General features: G+C 45.8%; 1 protein-coding gene across 1 annotated transcript; it reads left to right on the forward strand.

Annotated features, from left to right (window-relative positions):
* Positions 1–9,549: 9,549 nt before the first annotated feature.
* Positions 9,550–17,907, forward strand: LOC127046538 (phospholipase A2 inhibitor NAI-like). The gene is made up of 6 exons (XM_050943708.1): positions 9,550–9,984; positions 10,154–10,549; positions 11,214–11,330; positions 14,439–14,591; positions 15,982–16,122; positions 17,608–17,907. The coding sequence occupies exons 2-6, from the start codon at positions 10,501–10,503 to the stop codon at positions 17,820–17,822; spliced, it is 675 nt and encodes a 224-aa protein (XP_050799665.1). The 5' UTR covers positions 9,550–9,984; positions 10,154–10,500; the 3' UTR covers positions 17,823–17,907.
* The last annotated feature ends 1,790 nt before the right edge of the window (positions 17,908–19,697 follow it).

Here is a 19,697-nt window from a genome sequence, read left to right on the forward strand (position 1 = left end):
GAGCACAACAGGATTGCTTAGGTGGCTTCTTATTAGTCATCAACTGCACTTAAGGGAGAGGCACAGCATGATCCAGGCTGTAGCAGACTGTATATTTGAGTTAAAACCATGTGGTCACACAAATCCTTCCCAGGCTACTAATGTTACCCAGGTTCTTGCAACCCAAAGCTCTTGGTAACTTTTACAGCGAGGTGGTGTCAGGAAATAAATCAGGGGAGACATGGCCGGCTGACTGATAGATGGCTGGCACGAACAGGACAACACAAGAGTGCTTTCACTTAAAGCTACACTTTACTTAGCCTCAAGCACTTACACATGTAAGTAACAGGTAAGTAAAACACCCCCAGCCCTCGATAATTACTGAAGCTGAGTGTGGCTCTCGAGTGGCACAGCGGCAGCCTGTCTGCCAGTAGGGACCACAAGATGCATCCAGAAGGAGAGTCCAGTCCCGAAGAGTCCCTTCTACCTCAAACTTTTCCCTCTTATTTATCATATGACATGTCCCTTTGTGATGTTATGAGTATAATAATTAACTCACCTTACCGACTAATCTGACCCATGGGTACACCTTAAGAACTGGTTAGGAAAATATGTAAATGAATAGAGCTTTGAAATGCAAGTCTGCATTGTTAGAGGTAGAAGGGTAGATGTTTGCTCAGGTCTTGTGATGTAAGCAAACAAGTCTTGTCTATTGCTACAGTTTAAATTCAAAGATCAAAAAAGGAATATTAGCATTTAAGATGATACTTAAGTGAAATAGTATCATTGTCTATGTGTCTCTTTGAAGGTTGTGGTAACCTGTATCTAAACTGTTTAATGGATAAATTACTCTGTGCTAATTGCCAGGATGTTTGGGAGAAGGAGTTAAGCCTATTCTTTTCTCAGGCCAAAAGGCTGCTGGAAATGTATAAGAAGCCTGGGACACGATCCCTCTTCATCTCAGATCTGCTTTGGGTTTCAAGAGGGGGAAACCTTAAGCCACAAGGATTGAAATCCCCAGTCATTGACTGGAGCCACCCTGAGTATGGACATTGGATTATAACCTCTGGACTATTTCTAAAAGGACTTTTGGCAACTACAAACTCACCTCTACTACGTATCTGAACCTCAAGAATTGAATTCAAGTCTGTATGTGTATTAATCTTTTAACCAACACTCACTCTCTTTTCTTTTCTAATAAATGTTAGCTTAGTTAATAACAATTGGCTATAGCGTGTATTTTGGGTAAGACCTAAGTGATCATTGAACCTGGGTATGTGGCTGATCCTTTGTGATTGGAAGAACCTTTTCTTTTATATGATGAAGTAAGATTTTTAGGAATCATCATCATATCTAATAGGTGTGTCTGGATGAAGGCCTGAGGCTAGGCACTTTAAGGAAACTGCATGGTTTGGTCTTCTAAGTAACCAGTGAGGTACTATAGAAGCTGTTTTGTGCTGGCTTGGTAAATCTAAGCATTGGAATAACCACCAGCATTTGGGGTTTGTCTGCCCCGTTTTGTTTGCAGTTCACCCTGATTGAGTGACCTCAGCTGGCTCCCACGGGCAGCACCGTCACACCCTTAAAGAAAACTTGTTAAGCAAGCAGTTTCAATGGTCAAGCAAGAGGTTTTCTTCTGATTATTGATTAACCAGGTGTGGGTTTTCCCCAGAGTTTGCAGCCTTGAGAGCGTAACAGACATTCCTGAGGCACATCCTGCTTTTCTAAAATGCATGTATCAGCAACTTCAACACAATTCTTATCAGGAAGGATGCGGGGTCAAGCTGCCCTTTCTGTGGCACCCAAGCCCCCCTCCCCTCCTGCTTTGGTCAAGCTGAGGCTGCTGCTTGGCCACTTTACGGCCTGCTGACTTGGCTGCTTTTAGCAATAAGCAATAGTGGATTCAGGCACTTTACTGGTTTGCTGACATCTCCCCGTACACTAAGTTCTAGTGTAGAGCAGACTTCTATTGCTAGCATCTGCCTGCATCCATTGGGCATTTACTTCCTGTGACATACGGGGGGTGCAATCCAGAGCACTGGGGGGCTGTCACCCCTGTCCTACAGCCCTGGGTGCCTTACAATGCCTTGCTGAAGTAGCTCCCACCTGTGTCACTCACAAGCAGCCTTCCAGCATGCAAGCCACACCCTGACTGTCTGTATGTAACTGCAGCCTGCCAGCCACATGTGGGTTACACTCTGGCTCTCATCAGCCTTAGTTAGACTGCTGAGTAACCTCAATCCTTCCTCCCACATCCCAGATTTTCCCTCCAAAATGTATGTCTTGGACTGCCAGCCCTCTCCTGGACAATCCAAATATATTAAGTATGTTATTCCTTTAAAGGAACAATATACCCCATTTTACCACCTTAAATGGAGTTACCCAGGCACTTTAAATTAAACACACTGGATTAGATACAACAATAAAAACAAGGGTACTAATTACAAAGAAAGATTTTAAGTGAGCACGAAAGTCAGAAATGGTTACAAGAAAATAAAGGTAAAATGCTTTCTGGTGCCTCGCTTAACAAACTATAATAGATTCAAAGCAAAGTTTCTCACCACATGCTTCTAACCACATTAATGACCAAAGTTTCAAGTCAGGACCCCTCCCTAAAGTCAAGCTGCTGCTTCTTTTGTCTTCTCAGGTGCAAAGAGTGAGATGGACACACAGAGGGAGGAGGGGTCTCTTGAGGTGTTTGCTCCTCATTTTTATAGTTTCAGTCCCTCTTTGAAAAGCATTTCCATCTGAGCTCTGAGACAGGGTGTCTGGTGGAGGAAGGAGACCTTATGCTGTTTCTTTGCTAAAATGCAGATCTCTCTCTCCCAGCCCCACTTTCTTGCCAAAGAATTGCCAATTGACAGGTGATGACTCATCAGATTTGTTGACACCTAGCTGGAGTGTCAGCTTGCCCTTTGTCTTTGAGAAACTGGTTTACCCATTTTCCAGACTTGTCTGGGAAACACACATCAGACATGATTTCACCTTATGTTCCTAACTTTACAGATAATGTTGCTGTGTGCATTTTGCCATGATATTACTGATCAGCAAGTTATGAGTTTTCCAATGATCTCTCACGAGGCATGCCTTGCATGCCAGAGCACGCCACTCATCACTAGGATGGCACCTCCTCCTGGTCACTCTGGGGAATAGCTCATGAGGTCCATGCCCCTTCCCACGTTTGCACACCTTTCTCTGCCTCACTGTCTGGGTCTGCAGCCCCTCTCTCGCTCCACGAGCTGCTGCAGCCTCTGACAGGTGTGTTGTCCTTCCGGGGTACCAAAGTCTTCCTTCAGCAGTCCTAGGCAGTCTTCCTGTTCACTGCCCCATAGTGCCACTCCCTCAGTGACTGGCAGGGGAACCCAGGCCTGCCCTCTACTCCAGGTTCCGTCTCAGGGACCCTCTAGCCAGCAGTCAAGGCCTTTTTCTTTCTAGACCTTACTGCCTTTCCCTGGGCCCTGTCCTACCTTCCTGGCTTCCCCCTTCTCTGGGTTTGCCGGCCCAAACACACCTCCTTTCTCACAGGGAGTGACTGCAGGCTCTCCCAGCAGCCTCTTCTGCTGCCAATTTCCTGCAAGTATAGGCCCAACCCAGATCTTTCCCCCTCAGCTGGGCTCCCTCACTCAGTCAGGGAATTTCTTAGCCAGCTGATCCATCTCAGCTGTGGCCTGTTGGCTTAATTAGCCCCCTTGCTCGTTTTCGTTAACCCTTTCCGAGCAAGTGTGGGGTGAACACTTCACCACAAGAGTGTGAATACAGGGGCGCATTCAGTAACACCTTCCTCCTTCCCCTTGTTTGGCAGGTGGGCTGAACATAGCACTTCAGAGGCTGGTGGTACCAGATTCCCCTGGCCTACAGGAAGGAACCAGCCAACCCACTCTGCTAGTGCAGTCATGCCAATACAGCACACCCTTGAAGACCATTTTCAGACCACACCAACACTAGGTGGAAGGTGACAGAAAAGAGGAAAAGAATAGGTAGGTCCAGGAGAGAACAACTGAGGCTACATACAGGAGAAGCAGGCCAGGGAATATGGCAGGACTTTGAGAGGCTGAATGTACGGAGGGGCACAGCAGACACAGAGTGTGTGTGCGTGTGTGTGTCTGTGTGTGTGTGTGTTTTTCCCAACACCAAATGAAAAGGTATTATCAAAACAATTTTCCAGGAGAGGAGATGCCTGAACCTCTCTAAGGGCTTCCCTCCTCCCACTTCTGCAGCAGCAAAGCACTGGAGAGGAGGGAAGGGAGGGGCAGAATAGGGTGACAAACCCACATATCATGATGCCACCAGGTGTGGCCTTTCGTGGTGCCCCCAATGCCAGTATGTGGCCCTGGTCAAAGCTTAGTGAATATCTCTGGTGTGATAGTTAGCTTAGGGCACTGGGCATTGGGAGCCCTAGCTTCTGTACCTAGCCCTACTTCTGAGGCCAGAGCTTCACTATAAAGTTAAGTCAACCCAGGTACATCGCTGGGTGGTGTGAAAAATCCACACCCCTGAGCGATGTAGTTAAGCCAACCTAAGGCCATGTTTACACTACAAAATTATATTGGCCTAACATATGGGGGCATAAAGCCAGGGCAGTTATGAAATCGCTTTTGTGTGTGTGCGTGCACTTGGCTCCTTGTGTCGGTGGTCTGCGTCCTCACCAGGAGCACTTGTATCAATCGTACTGTCAGTGTAGGGCATTGTGAGATGGCTCCTGAAAGCCAGTAACAGTCGACATAAGCAATTGACACTGCGTCGACCTAATTATATTGACCGTGACCCTATGCCACTTGGGGAGGCAGTGTTAATAAATTAGTGTAGACAGGCAGTTATGTTGGTGGGAGCCAAATTTAAGTGACGATGTTTCCGCAGCTAGGTCCACGCATGGCAACTTACATCAACCTAACCCTGTAGCATAGACAAGCCTAAGTCCCCATGTAGACAGTGTTAGGTCAATGGAAGAATTCTCCCATTGACCTAGGTATTGCCTCTCAAGGAGGTGGAGTACCCATGCCAAAAGGAGAATCCTGCTCGTTGGCATTGGTAGTTTCTACACTGAAGCAGTACCACAGTGCAGCTATGCTGCTGTAGCGTTTCAAGTGTAGACAAGCCGTGAGTCACTTGGTTTGTTTGTTGTTAGAAGAAGAAGAAAAAGCTATTTGTACATATGAATTAAATCCATCATCAAGAATATGGACACATACATTTGTTAATGTAAGTGAAATCAAATCAAAACTATACCATTTTTTCAGACACCATTCATATGGGGTTTCTGGAGACCTTTCTGTTACCCAATTGTCTTTGAAGTGTTAAAGATGAGCAATAAACTGGAGTTAATTTGCATAGCAATTCAGGGTTTGTCAGACAGTTGGAGCCAGGAAGCTATTAACCTAATTGCTTTTCTAATAGTGCCAGGTGTGAAGTACAGCAAAGCCAAAGACACACACACACACACACACACACACACAGACACGATAAAATGAGATGAGTAAAAGCTTTCCCTGACATTACCAGACGTGCACAAAGATGATCCTTCTTCGTGCACTTTCTGTGCTAAGATTGTATCAATAACAAATACACTTCAATTTTTCCTCTCTTGGGAATAGCTCTTGGTGTTAATAGTTAAAGATTGATAATAGTAAGTAGGAAGGAATAAGTCTGTCTGAAAAAAAGAATGGAGGAAAAATCATAGAGGTTTCACATACTATAGTGCAGGACTACTCAATAGACAGACCACGAGCCAAATCTAGATGGCCAGACACTTTTGAATGGACTGTATTTACTTATTATTATAAGTGAAAAATGTTTCTTTGGAGTCTGGACCTGGACTATACCATGACCGAGAAATTTGGACCCTGATAAAAAATAATTGATTACCACTGGCATCACTCCATGCAGATTAATAATAATTAAGTGTGTGTCCTTGCTTCTATTATAAACCTTTATTGTCAGAGGCTTGCGAGCAAGGTTCAAAGTGAGCATGGTGGGTTAGAATGCCATTTTTGGTACTTCTCAGATTACTCCATCAGTTTCTCCAGCTCTAATTTCAATAAGAAATTAAGCTTTTGGATCTTATCGCTACAAACTAAAACCTGAATGTGACCTGATGCTGTGTCATCTTACTGAGGCCTGATCTACACTGGGAAATCAGGTTGGTATAACTATATCACTCGGGGGTGTGAAAAATCCACACCCCTGAATGATGCAGTTAACTTGACCTAACCCCTGGTGTAGACAGCACTGGATGAACGGGAGAATTCTCTTGTTAACGTAGCTACTGTAACTCACCAGAGCATGGAGGGACATCCTCTTTTGCCTCTGATGTTGTTTCTATTATTAATATAATACACAATCCATAGATCAGGCTACACTACTGCCTCTTCGGGAGGTGGGGTACCAGAGAACCTCTCCCATTGGTGTAGTTAGCATCTTCGCTGAAGTGCTGCAGCGTTTTAAATGTAAACAAGACCCGAGTCTGCAAGAGAGACAGACAAACAATAGGTATAAGAGAGGTGTAAGTCTGCCCTCATTCATCCTCACTGGGTGCTCAATCCAAAGGTTTATATGATAGTTTGAATGCTGATGCTGGAAGGTACTTTGGGGCTTTGTCCTGTCGTGAGCAGAAAGACCTAGCTGAGGTACTACTTACCCAGGGTGGTTGGACACCACAGAAGTTAGAGATGGAACAAGAACTTCTTTGGACACTTCATGAGTGCTTGTGTCAGTGCACAATGTGGTGCACCATGAGTAGGTATCCCAGAGCTCCATGCACAGCCATCTGGCACAATGCCTTTTGGAAACTTTCTGCAACGTGTTGTGAAGTAGAAAGGAGTTGTGCAGGGATCTCTGGGAGCTAGGGGTTAAACACCCAGCACGGAACTCCTTCTATCCCTTAATGCCATCCATATCCTGTAATTTTCATACCTTTTTTTTTAAATTCCACAAACTTATGAGGCATTTTTCAGTGTGCACCTCTGACAAGCATGGAACCCGCAGAACTCTGCACTGTTCTCCTGAACATTGCAAATACAGGAGACATGATCCTCCTGTATTTGCAGCCCCATAGGAGGTATTGCAACAACAGGGGACATGATGATATCTTTGAGGACAATTGGCTAAGGGACATAGCGAAAATCAATTCAAGGTTGTTGATGGTGTTCACGGAGAAGCTGCAGATGGCAGAGCACCACTTCTGGGGCCAAGAAACAAGCACTGACTGGTGGGACCACATTGTAATGCAGGTTTGGGACAATAAGCAGTGACTGCAGAACGCTCCTGGATCTGTGTGCCAAGCTCTCCCCAGTCCTCCAGTGCAGGAACACCGGGATGAGAGGTGCATTAATGGTGGAAAACAAGTGGAGCTCTCATTCTAGTGGGGCTGGTAGTGGGGGGGAACACAGAAAGATGCATGTGACTTCTTGCTGACTAAACAAAGTGGAAAGAGCAAACTTCACCAGCATGGATACCACCCCCCACTGTCTCCTGGGATCCAGCATGACACCACTGTGCCTTCATTGTTATGATCCTGAGAGATGTTCTGACCAGACAGGGCCAGAAAGAGGGACACAGATGACATCCTCACCTCCACTGGTTCCGGCTAAATCCTGATCACCCCCCGCCCACACCTATATGTTCTTTTCCTTCCCCACCCGATTACTTCTCTTTCCTATCCTTCTCCTTTTGCCCTCTATCTAATAAGGTCTGGCTCAGCCAGCCACGACTGTATATTTTACAACACTGCTGTGCCCAGAAAGAAGCAGCTAAAAACAATGCCTTAAGAAGCCCAATGCTGGTACAAGTTTGACAGGTCTTGCAGTGGCTGATCAGACCGTGTGCTGGGCTTGTGGTTTTCCAGTGGTGAGGTTGCAAGTGAGAGTCAGCACCAGAGACACTAGCTGCCTTTTCTATCTTGCTCTTTTCTCTCCTCTCTTGTGTGCGTTTGTCTCGTTCTGCCTCTAGGAAACAGGCCCAGACTTTAACAACAGCAATAAGGACGTTGTGGATTCTCCATCATTGGGGATTTTTAAGAGCAGGTTGACAAACACCTGTCAAGGATGGTCTGATAATACTTAGTCCTGCCTTGAGTGCAGGGGACTGGACTAGACGACCTCTCAAGGTCCCTTCCAGTTCTGTGATTCAATGATTCTAATAATAAGAGCTCCAGCATAGCTCAACTTATTGTTTCTCATTTCCTCAGCAAAAGACAGTCACTCCCATCTAAAACTGTCAAACAAGGGGTTTTTCCTTCTAAAGAATCTCTTCAGCTAAAAGGAAGGAGAACAAGGAAAGTTGTTAAAATGAAAGATTTACTTAGTCTCTTACTTGTCAAATGCTTTAACTGGTTTTCCTTCTTTTCTGTATCTTTAATAAAAGGTTAAAAGGATGTTTCCTGCTGTGTTGGCCATGGTGCTAAGCAGCTGAGATCGCTGGGTAGCAAACCCCAAACCTTGTTTAACACTGTTTAATGTTGGATGGTAACAGGGTCATGTTAACACCTTTGACTCTTTGGGTCCATATAGTGCATCAAAGTTAATACAACAAGCCCATTAAGACATTTAAGAATAACACAGAAAACTGCCATCAAAACTGGCCCCTTTTGATCCTCATGGTAGAGAGGTCCAAGATGGAATGATAACAAAGACTGACTCGTATGCCCCCTGGCTTCTTTCATTCACACATCTCCAGGCATTTTCCAAACCACAGAAACCCAGTTCCAAATTATTGTACATTACAGAAAAGACCTCTCCCACCAGTGAAATGCAGCAGCTCTGGGGCAGATGGCTAGAGTTTATTTAACAGCACACACTGCCATTGGGGATAGGAGGTGAGGAAGAACATAATGTCCAAGGCTAAGTTAAGGGCTGGGGTTTGGCCAAGATGCTGTGTCTAACTGCTCTGTTCTTGCAGAGAAGTGCTGTGAGATCTCGAATGACAAGTGAGACAGACAATGATCTGATGTCTCACCCTGGCGACAGCACCAGTGACAGGGTGCCCTTTGAATGGGCCCGCAGTCTGAACCTCCTGTCTCATCCCTTCAGGTGCGCCACCTGGACCAGGGGCCAAGGCATAGGGCATGTAAAGCAGGGTCTGACTGAGTTCTCCCCGACATCTAGTGATGAGCTGGGGGGGACTTCAGGACTGGACTGTGTTTGTGTAAACACGCCTACTCTGCCTAGGTATTCAGCAGACAGAGCTGCATTGCCAAAGTGATCAATTTTGGCTGGTGTTGGGTGTGAGCAGATTCCTTGAAGTTAGGAGGAAACTTTTCCATTTAGAGATTATCCCATAGGTGCCTATTGTTGGGTTCCTTGAACCTCCCCTTGAAGTGGCTGGTGCTGGCCACTGCTGGAAGCCAGAAGCCAGACAAGGTGGACCACAGTTTTGATCCAGGCTAGCAATACCTATGAAGAGAAAGAGAGGTATTTAAATGGCAATCACGTGCCTCTTAGCCCCAGCGAACCTTGTGTTTACTCACTGCAAATGTCTAAGTCCTTCCTTGAGACTGGGGTAATTGCATTTGCTTTGACATGCTGGTAGAAAGGGAGAGGACTGTCAGTCCTGGTGTAATTGAAGAGAAGGCCAGTGTTGCTCTGTAAACTTGGCACTGCAGCAAGCTGATGACACATCTCCCGTAGCAAAGCATAAGCGGCGTCATTCTATCCTTCTTTTGGGCAGGCAAGTAACAGCAGGTAGGAGTGGTGCTGGTGTGCAGTTATACTGACAGGGGTGTTTGCGTTACAGGGCCATTACACAGCCAGGACCGTAACAAAGCAATAAATAGCAATGATCCTGCTACAAAAGAAAAGCAATTGTTCCACAGCTTAGGAAGAGATGCCCTCTACTTGATGGCTGTTACATAATTATCCACTACGGGATTTAGCATCTGATAAATGTCAGACAGGATAATGGAGTGAAGTGGATCCCTCAGTTGACTCCAGCAACCCCTGTGATTTCTCCACTTCAATAGAGGTGTCTGCCTTGTCTGCAAGTGTGCAGTTCCCAGAGATAACTATAGGGAAGGTAGGATGGATTAATTACAAGGTGTTTCTTAGCTAGGGGCATCTGAAAAAGCATGATGAGATTCAGAGTGAACATTTTTTTAACTGATCCAATTTTAATTCAAGCTGTCTCATAATCCAATCAACGGATGTATTTGAAAGTCTTCTGAAAATGGAGTCTTTTCTCATAGGATGTGTGCTGTAAGTTTGGGGATGATACACAATATTCTTCATGTGAAATGAAGAGGCTGAATCCCTGCTTTAAATTAAACAAAGTAAGAAACAATGCACCCTTAACTATGTAGCCTCTTCCAGTAGGTCCATAACAGTTACCCAGCCCACAGTCCCTGGGAGTCTTCAGCAGGGTGTGTGAAGGCACTTAGCTTAACTTCCCTTATTCCCCGAATTTCATTTGTGATCTTCCGCTAACATCGCTGTTCAGTCCAGTCTATAAAAGCCCCTTTTGGAGCGTTTGCAGTCTCAGAGCTGAAAATTCAGCAGCTGTATTCCCATCGCAGCCTGTGCTCTCCCTGTCATCATGAAGGTTTCCTTCACCCTCTGCATCCTCTTGGCTTTCATAGATGCAGGTGAGTCCCCTGATTTTGGGACTGTTGACCTTGACCCTGTTGCAGTCCAAAGTGTAGAACCGGCCCTGAAACTGCTGTTCTGCAGTTGGGTGTCTTCCCATCCAGGTTCGAAATATCCCTGACCCCTGTGGCTTTGTCCCTTCTGCCTTGCATTGGGATGAATGAGGTTTGGGGTTAGCTGGGTTCATCCTTCATGCCCGATGCTCATTTTGCTTTCAAATGCACCTTGAGGTGTCAGGGCCTGATGAGAAGATGTAGGGGTCAGGACCTAAATGGGAGAAAATGGCAGCTAGACATTAGTAAAGAGGTTCTAGCTGCAGGGTAATCTCTCCAGGGAGATTCAAGCAGAGAGGGCACGAGGCACGAGTGGGGAACTGGAGAGCTGCATCATGCATTAGTGCCATCCCTGGACTAGAAGAATCGGGGAGTCCTATCCCCCAGGGCTCCATAGCAGCTGTAAGGTGATCCTGATCCCTCAGGACATACAAGCCCCAGCAGTATTGGTGGCTGTTCCCCAGATCGTTGCGGTTTAGTCACACAAGTCAGCGGATACAAGAGGAAAATGAGAGGATGTCTGCTGCTGAAGAAGAGGAAGCTTGAAAGGAGAAGTGAGAAACATTCACAGCTCCCGCTAAGACAAAGTGTGTTCCCTTTCCTTCCCTAGGGAGCTCTCTTCAGTGTGAGGTTTGCCATGAAATAGGGGAGAGCTGTTCCGGCCCCATGGAAACCTGCGATCCTGGCAAAGATACCTGTGGCATCGTAAAGCACGAAGCTGTACAAGGTAGGTAAGAGAGAGCGTAAACCAGAGTGGTGCAGTGGACAGAGCTGGGAGACAGGACTCCCGGGTTCTATTCCTGTCTCTGGCACTGACTGGCTGGGTTACCCCGGCTGAGTTATGTGCCCTCTCTATGCCTCAGTTTCCCATCAGTCAAAGGGTGGGACATGATACTTGTGAAGCAGGTTGATCTCTCTGGATGAAAAACACAAGTATTATTATTAAGCCAAGCAGTGTTTCCTACCTGGCAACAAACAATGCGAGGGCCCAGTTTTCAAACTTGGAGGGGAGGGACATAAACACCAATTTGATTCTCCAGGGCACCTGTTTGAGCATCCAGATTTAAGACCCCAGCACTGTAGCTTTGCCCGAAGTGCATCCCTTCCCACTTATCAACATCCCCCATCCCTAAGTCACCCTGTCATCCCCTCAAGGCACCTGCGTCGACATTCTGGACACAGCCCAATTGTGTGAGTGAGATTCACCTTTAACGCAGGCAGTGTTAGATACCAGAGGGCTCCCATAGCCTGTTACTGTGGGAGGGTGCTAGACTCAGGAGCCTGGTATAGAAACATGGACAGACAGACTGCAGAAGAACCCACCGGTCTGGAACCGGGGGCTCAGGGAGACACTGCTTCCTTGCTGCTATCTGGGGTGCCATCCTGAGGTCCTGAGACATGAAGCCCCACAGGCAGTCCTGTCCGAAGAGGCACAAGCAGCAGCCCTCCATGATTCCCTGGCACTCCCCAATAAACCAGGAAGCCGTTTCTGAAAGTTATCTGAGCAATGCAGATCAATAGTGTGCTTCTGTCTTAGATCACACTTCGCCAAACTTCGCAGTGTCTTGCCTTGATCCCAGACTCCTGACTCCTAACCTAGTTGACCCTGGTCCTGTTTTACGGTCCATAGCTTAAGACCTTTGCTGACCTTGGTGAAAGCCCCTAGCCAGCCCTACCCTGATTCTTGCCTCACACTCTCAGTTTTTAATGGACTCTGACTTGGTTTTGAGCTGGCCTGGCCCTGGATTGATCTTGACCTCCAGTCCTGATACAGAGCAGCTCACTTGATGTCCAGAGTCTGCCTGTGACCCAGCCCTGATTGATAGATAGCCAGCACTATACTAGCATCTAGTGTTAAAGACAGATCAGCATCAGTGAGTCTAGGGATGTAGATAGATAAGCTCCCCCACTTCTGAGCATCCTTATTAAGACATTATAGGGCACAGGGGTAAAGCTGGTCTCCCTCTTGGCCAGTACACCAGGGATTCACAATTTTCAAGGGCAGAAGGGACACTGCGACCATCCAGTCGGGATCTCCTATAGAATGCAGGCCAGAGAACTTTCCCCCAAACAATTCCTGGAGCAGATCTTTTACCAAAATATCCAAACTTGATTTTAAAATTGTCAGTGATGGAGAATCTACTATGACCGTGGGTAAATTACTCACAATTTATGCCTTATTTCCAGTCTGAATTTGTCTAGCTTCAACTTACAGCCATTTGATCATGTAATACATTTCTCTGCTCGACTGAGGAGCCCAATAGTGAATTGAGGACCTCCGGAACTAACAGCACAAGTCTCTAGAGCTGAAATGAGGCTCTCGGTAGCTCAGGGCTGTAACATGCATGGAGTGGGTAGAGATGGGCACGCAGCCTACCATGGACCAGTGGGTAACAACTGTTTACTAAACAGTCCCAAGAACAGGGTGTTCCTGCTGGGGTACAGCTGTGGTGAAACTTGGTGGCGACAAGCTGCTCCTCATGTAAATATTACAGTATGGGGGTGGGGAGGCATGAAATTCCTCCCTAGTGTCTGAGATGTGATGACGGCTGATCCATTTCGCCATGGTAATCGCCTTGCCCCCATCAGCACAACCTGCAGGATGATTTTGCTGTCCCCAAGCCGGGAAGGCCATGCTGTGTGATGATTGGGGGGAGGGGGATGCGGAAGAGAGGGAGCGAAGAAGTCACTGCAGGAAGGAATGCCCCTTGGTGCTGGCTGTGACAGTCATGGTCCAGACACTCTAATGAGAGAATAGGGTGTGGGAATCTGAACCCCAAAGAGTAAGCAATTGAATCAACCAGTAGTATATCATGTTATTGTGCATAAAAATATGTCAGATAAGATCTTTTATGAAAGCTTGTAATGTTCTGAACTTGATGGTCCTCATGAGACACGTATATAGACTGTGGGTATGAATCTTTGTATTTCTGTATACAGCACAGTATGCTCATTGCCCTGTGCTATAATTTTAAATACACCTCACAGCAGTGAGGGGCTCCTTCCAAGCCAAGAGTTTTCACAAAACCAGTCCCAAGTAATGACTCATGAAAAGACAAATTATGGACTATTACAGTTGACTGAGACACCCTAAATGTCAAATTGAAAGGGAATCCCCCCGCACCTGCAATGCTCTGAATAGCCATGAATTGAGAGAAAGGAAACCCCCCTGCAGACCCTCTTAAAAGGGAAAGGAACAGGATTTGAAGTGAAAGGTATCCAGAACCGAGGGACAGTCTCAGGCATGGGGCTGTCTGTCTAGCACACTGGATCCCCTCTCTGGCAGGGGATTTGCTGGGAAACTGTTCAAAGGTAACTTCTATTAGTAAAGAGAATTTAGCTAATGTCGAAGTGTAAAGCCTGAAGTTGCATATTTATGTTTATTTTCTGTGTCACTTGTCTGTGTTTGCTTCTTCTTCCTATTTCACCTTTGAATCTGTGATTTGTCTATAACATAAACTTCTTTCTGATTTTTACCCCAAGCAGGTCTCTAGTGTGCAAACTGTGTGGAGTGTGTTTGCCAAAATGAACTGATAACCAGGGGCAGGTTTCACTTCTTCCGGGGGCCAACGAACAGAGTTGGGAAAGTCTGAGTGTCCAGTAGTTAAGAACTCGGGAGGGGTGGGAAGCCAGATTTGTGGAGTCTCGGGCCCAGAAGGGCTGGTGGGGTCACCCTGGCAGGAGTAACTAGGCTGGGTAAGACCTTTACGCTTGTAGCGGTCAGGCACCCAAAGTTACAAGACAGGCGGTGAGAGAACCCCTCACTGCTCTGGGGGACCTCAAAGCATCACAGTGGGCCTGTTTTGTTCATAACTCCACTTTTTCTTTCTTATAGAATCAAAGAGGATTGTGATAACCCAAAAGTCCTGCCTGCACTCCAACAGTTGCCGAACAGACCCCATTAGTGTGAACTTTGGGAATGGACGAACACAAAGGAGTGGAATCACCTGCTGTGTGGGAGAAGCCTGTAAAACAGCATCTGACCCATGTACGTATCTACAACATGTGCTCTCCTCTCCTTTCCTCTTCCCATCCTAGGCTTACAGTGAGAGTCCTGCTCTCTCGCCCAAGTTTGCACCAAGCTGGGAATTCACCCAGACCGCGCCAGGGGCGGCCCTGCTGCTCTCTAAGCTGTTATGAGAGATTAAGAATGAGGTGATATTTCAGTAGGAGATTTCACCTGCTTTGCAGGGGTGCTCTAATGAATAACATGGAGTCCCAGAGAACATGCAGCGAGCACTGGACTGAATAAGCCTCGATCCCTGAGAATAGCCACTTGCCCTGAAGGGGGCCCGTTGTATTAAGTGAGTCGGAATATATGACCAAGGGTGGTGAGATAACCCAGTCGCTGTCCAACATTAAACCGTGTTAAACAAGGTTTGGGGTTTGGTACACAGAGACCTCAGCCTGCTTAGCACCATGGCAAACACACCACGAAACATCCTTTGATTAAAGAAACAGAAAAGAAGGAAAGGCAGTGAAAGCCTCTGCAATGGAAAGTACGAAATCAGGCTTTCATTTTCACGCCCTTTTCGTTTAGCTGGTGAGAGTCTTTAGGAGGAAAAAACCCCTTGTTTAGTCTCTAAGGGTAAATAACTGTCACTCTAGATTGCATTTTGGATTCAGTTGGAGCCAGGAAAGGTTGTGATGTCATCTGGATCCCTCTCTTTGGCCCAGTGTGGTCAGGACACCTGTCAGGAGCAGGATGACAAAGGCCAGGAAACAGGCATGGGGGCAGGGGTGGCAGCCAGGATGGTGAAGCTCACTTCAGTAGCCTCTGTCTGTTCTTTCGAGTGTTCTGCTCCCCCCCGAAAGGGAGGGATGGATGGAACAGCCCATCCCCTTGTTATTTTGTCCACTAATTAGGCCTAATAGCTGACACACCAATTTTGTTTCATTAACTTCTGCTTCCAAGTCTTTTGTGTTTACAGAGCATGATTTCAACATAGTCCTTGAATTATATCAATGTGACTTCTGGTTCAGACTAATCTAGTCTCTCTGTCTGGTTCTCTTGCACCTATTTCATTGAAAATAACTTGACCCATTTTCCATGGTAAAAGTTACAGACCAGTTGTCACAACAGGCCTTGCACTGAATAACTCCCTGCTGGGGTGGAGAGGAGAAGTAAAATGGATAGGCCTGTGAGTTCCTACTAACCAGATTCTATATGGGAGAAGACTTCACTCGAGAAAACTCTCATGTCAGTAGAGACAAGACTCAACTGCCCGTGGTATCTCCTGAGCTAGAACTCTAGTCCCCTGCAGTGGGAGGATTTAAAGGGCCATTTGATGATTTGCTACCAAGCTCCCGCACCCTCAATGCCAACTGTTCCTGCTAACATTGCCAAAGCTGACTGTGATCCTTCTGATTGTTCCCAGTGCCACCAATGAACACCGTGCCCAATGGCCTGCAGTGCCCAGCATGCTACACTGAGAATTCTTACCAGTGCAGTGAAGACATTGTGCGTTGTACCGGAGCCCAGACCCAGTGTCTTGATATGGCTGGGAAAATAACCATTGGTAACTTATTTATTTTTTCCTGTTATATTTTGGTTACTTTCGCAAACCCCATTCTATGAAATGCTTCAAAGAGAAATGAGAGAAAGCAAATTAAAAAAAAGCAAAAGAAATGTCAATGACACTGAACGGGAACAAATAGGAAACTGGTTCAAAGGAATGTGTCTTTCCCTTTCCATGTTGTGTATAGTTAACCTGTGGAATTCATTGCCACAGAACATTACTGAAGCCAAGATCTTAGCAGGCTTCATAAAAGAATCAAACATTTAGAAAATTAATAAGTACGGATCAGAACATCTACACTTATGTTAGATAAGATATAAGCCCTCCTGCTTCTGAGTCCAAGACAGCTACTATCTAAATGGAGATTAGGAAGAAACTTCCCCTCTGGACAGGTGACTGTTCAGGTATGTATAACCATAATCTTCCTTTGAAACATACGTTACTGTTCATTGTTGGTGGCAGGATACTGGATTAGATGGACCCCTAATCTGATCTGGTCCGGTAATTCCATTTTTCCTGAATTAAAAAAAAATGTAACCAGTGTGCCCTCTCTGCTGATCGGAAGCAGGCTGGTTTCCCCTTGGAAAAGAAATCAGTGTTATGGAGTCTGAGTATTTTCTGAGTGTAACTTGTTTATTTACACTATATACATCAGTCCTTGAACAGAGATGATTGCAAGCAACATGCAAATAACCCTCTCTTTCAGAAATCTCAGCCCCCAAACCAAAGCCCGATTCCCAGGAAGCAGTGCATCAAGTATTGGTTCTAGATAGAGAGATTAAGACAGAGAGCTAACTTTCCTGCTGCTTGCAACAGCCCCTACTCCACCAAAAAAACACCTGCCCCACAAGCTAACAACCACCCAGCATTTTGTCAGACTGAAGCATGCTTGCACGCTAAGAAAAAGGACTTGCTACACTGTGTGTAACAGAGCCACCAGGTGACTCCCAGTCTGAATAAACATCACTCATGTATTCAGATACATAATTACATGCATAATTTCTCTGACACAACAATACTGTCAGTTCTCCAGCTGGCCATAGAGACTTCCAGAGTAGAAAAAAAATCCGGATTTCTAATGAAATAAACAAGTAGAAAAATCCCCATATTAGGGGGAAAATCAAAAAAGCTTCCCATCCTTTATTCATCAGAAAGCGGGGTGGGAGGAGGAGGAGGAAGCCAAAGCCCAATTCGCCCCCATTATTTCAGGTCAATCCAATTGCCTCTTTAAATAAATTTTAAAAGAAACATCTAAAGGCTTTCAGGGAAAGTGACCTGACAGACACTTTCCTGCCTAGCAGAGAAGCTGACACTGAGTGTCCTGCCAGTGACTGGAAATGGGGGGACAGGGAGGATGATCAGAGAAGGACAGGGAGTCTAAAACAACCTCGATAGCCTCACGAGGGTAGTGCTATTGGGACTGACTAGTGACAGGAAGAGCCAGAGCTCCCCTGATGCCTGGTATGTGCTTCTTCCTCTCTGCAGGCATACTACCCCTAAAAACTGCAAGGAAGGGCTGCACCACCGAGTCTGAGTGCACTGCTCCAAAAGGGGAGAAAGGGTTCAATGTGGACCTTGTGAGGTTTGAGTGCAAACCAGCCTCCAGCAGAGGCCACAAGGCTCTTGGATTTGCCCCTCGCATCGCCGCCCTCCTCCTTCCACCTCTGTCAAGGCTTATCTTGGTGCAGCTGCTTTCTTGATCTTCCCTGCAGGTCTTGGGACACATGCCCACAGTTGCTGTGCTGAAGCCACTCTATCTGCTGCTTGCACATGGCACTTTCTGCAGTTGTTTTTCCCTTGCTGGGACTCTCTGTTTTCTACTGGAATCTCTCTGCCTTAGCCTTTTTCAATGAAGCCAAGGAAAATCTTCTAGATTTTTGATTTATTTAAGCTAGTGAAGTTTGATTATATTGGGCATCATGATGGCTAGGCTGGGACCCAGCGAGACCCTGTGTAGAACCACTAGACCAGGGGTAGGCAACCTATGGCACGAGTGCCGAAGGCAGCATATGAGCTGATTTTCAGTGGCACTCACACTGCCCGGGTCCTGGCCACCGGTCTGGGGGGCTCTGCATTTCAATTTGATTTTAAATGAAGCTTCTTAAACATTTTAAAAATCTTATTTACTTTACATACAACAATAGTTTAGCTATATATTATAGATTAATAGACAGAGACCTTCTAAAAATGTTAATGTATTACTGGCATGCGAAACCTTAAATCAGAGTGAATAAATGAAAACTTGGCGCACCACTTCTGAAAGATTGCCGACCCTTGCACTAGACAGTACAAGCGGTGGAAATGAGAGCATTCACGTCAACCACAGGGTCTGCCAGCATCCAGCAGCCTCAGTAAAGATCCCCTTTATATAAATTCCACCTGAGTCTGTCCCTCTTCTTCTACCCCCTCTCATTAAAGTTGTGTGGCAGAATGTACCCTCTGTATTCACACCCTACACACTGTTGAAATAATCTTTGTACAAAGTACACCTTGCAAGGTGTGATAAATGAATAGGGGGAGGGGGGTGTAGCTCCCTTTTATGGACACCCAGCCAGCCAGTTAGCTATAAAATCTTTCTTAGTAGTTGTTCTCTACTTGCTTTACCTGTGAAGGGTTAAAAAGTCTCCCTGCATAGGTAAAAGGAAGGGAGTGGGCACCTGGCAAAAAGAGCCAATGGGAAGGCTAGAATTTTTTAAAACTGGGAAAAAACTTCCCCTTAGTCTGTCTGTGTTGTTTTCCCGAGGAGCACAGACAGGGCTAAAACTATGCTGTAAGAGCTTGGGTCAGGTATGAAAAATCATCAAATCCTACCTAGAAACTACTCATTTGGAACCCCAGAGATGTAAGCAGATGAGGAAATGTCTAGGAAGACAAAATTAGGTTTCTCTCTCTTTATTTCTTTATGGCTTGTGGACTCCTCTGGTCTAACCGCAAATGCTTTTGTTTACTTGTAACCTTTAAGCTGGACCTCAAGAATGTTATTTTTGATGCTAATCCTTGTGTTTTTTTTTAAATCTAGCAATAGTCTGAGTTTTCAAATGTATTTTCTTTCTTTTTGTTTTTAATAAAATTTACCTTTTAAAAGAACAGGATTGGATTTCGTGTCCTAAGAGGTTTGTGCACAGGTTGTTTAATTAGCTGGTGGCAACAGCTGGTTTCCTTTGTTTTCTTTCTCAGCTCTTCCTTGGAGGGCGTGTGTGAAAGGGCTTGAGGTACCTCACAGGAAGGAATTCCCAAGTGTACCTTCCTGGGTTCTCAAAGGGATTTTTGCACTGGGGTGGTGGCAGCATCTATCCATCCAAGCTCAGAGAGAAGCTGTAACCTTGGGAGTTTAATACAAGCCTGGAGTGGCCAGGATTAATTTTTAGAATCCTTGCGGGCCCCCACCTTCTGCACTCAAAGTGCCAGACTGAAGAATCAGCCTTGACACAAGGTGTCATTTGAAAACTCATAATTTACTGATGAGTATTGTCCTAATAATATACATGTGGCAATTTTGTATGTGAAATTATAAGATTCCACTGTATGGTGTTGTTAAAACATATTCCAAGCTGGAATTGGCAAATAGGTCTGTC

This window comes from Gopherus flavomarginatus, chromosome 3 (genome assembly GCF_025201925.1).
Source record: "Gopherus flavomarginatus isolate rGopFla2 chromosome 3, rGopFla2.mat.asm, whole genome shotgun sequence".
NCBI classification, from domain to species: domain Eukaryota; kingdom Metazoa; phylum Chordata; order Testudines; family Testudinidae; genus Gopherus; species Gopherus flavomarginatus.

What these genes read in the sequence shown, in the direction of transcription:
- LOC127046538 (XM_050943708.1), top strand. Translation starts at nt 10,501, where the DNA reads ATGAAGGTTTCCTTCACCCTCTGCATCCTCTTGGCTTTCATAGATGCA. An exon ending in CTTGGCTTTCATAGATGCAG is followed by an intron (nt 10,550 to 11,213) that starts GTGAGTCCCCTG and finishes TTCCTTCCCTAG; the next exon opens with GGAGCTCTCTTCAGTGTGAG. An exon ending in AAAGCACGAAGCTGTACAAG is followed by an intron (nt 11,331 to 14,438) that starts GTAGGTAAGAGA and finishes TCTTTCTTATAG; the next exon opens with AATCAAAGAGGATTGTGATA.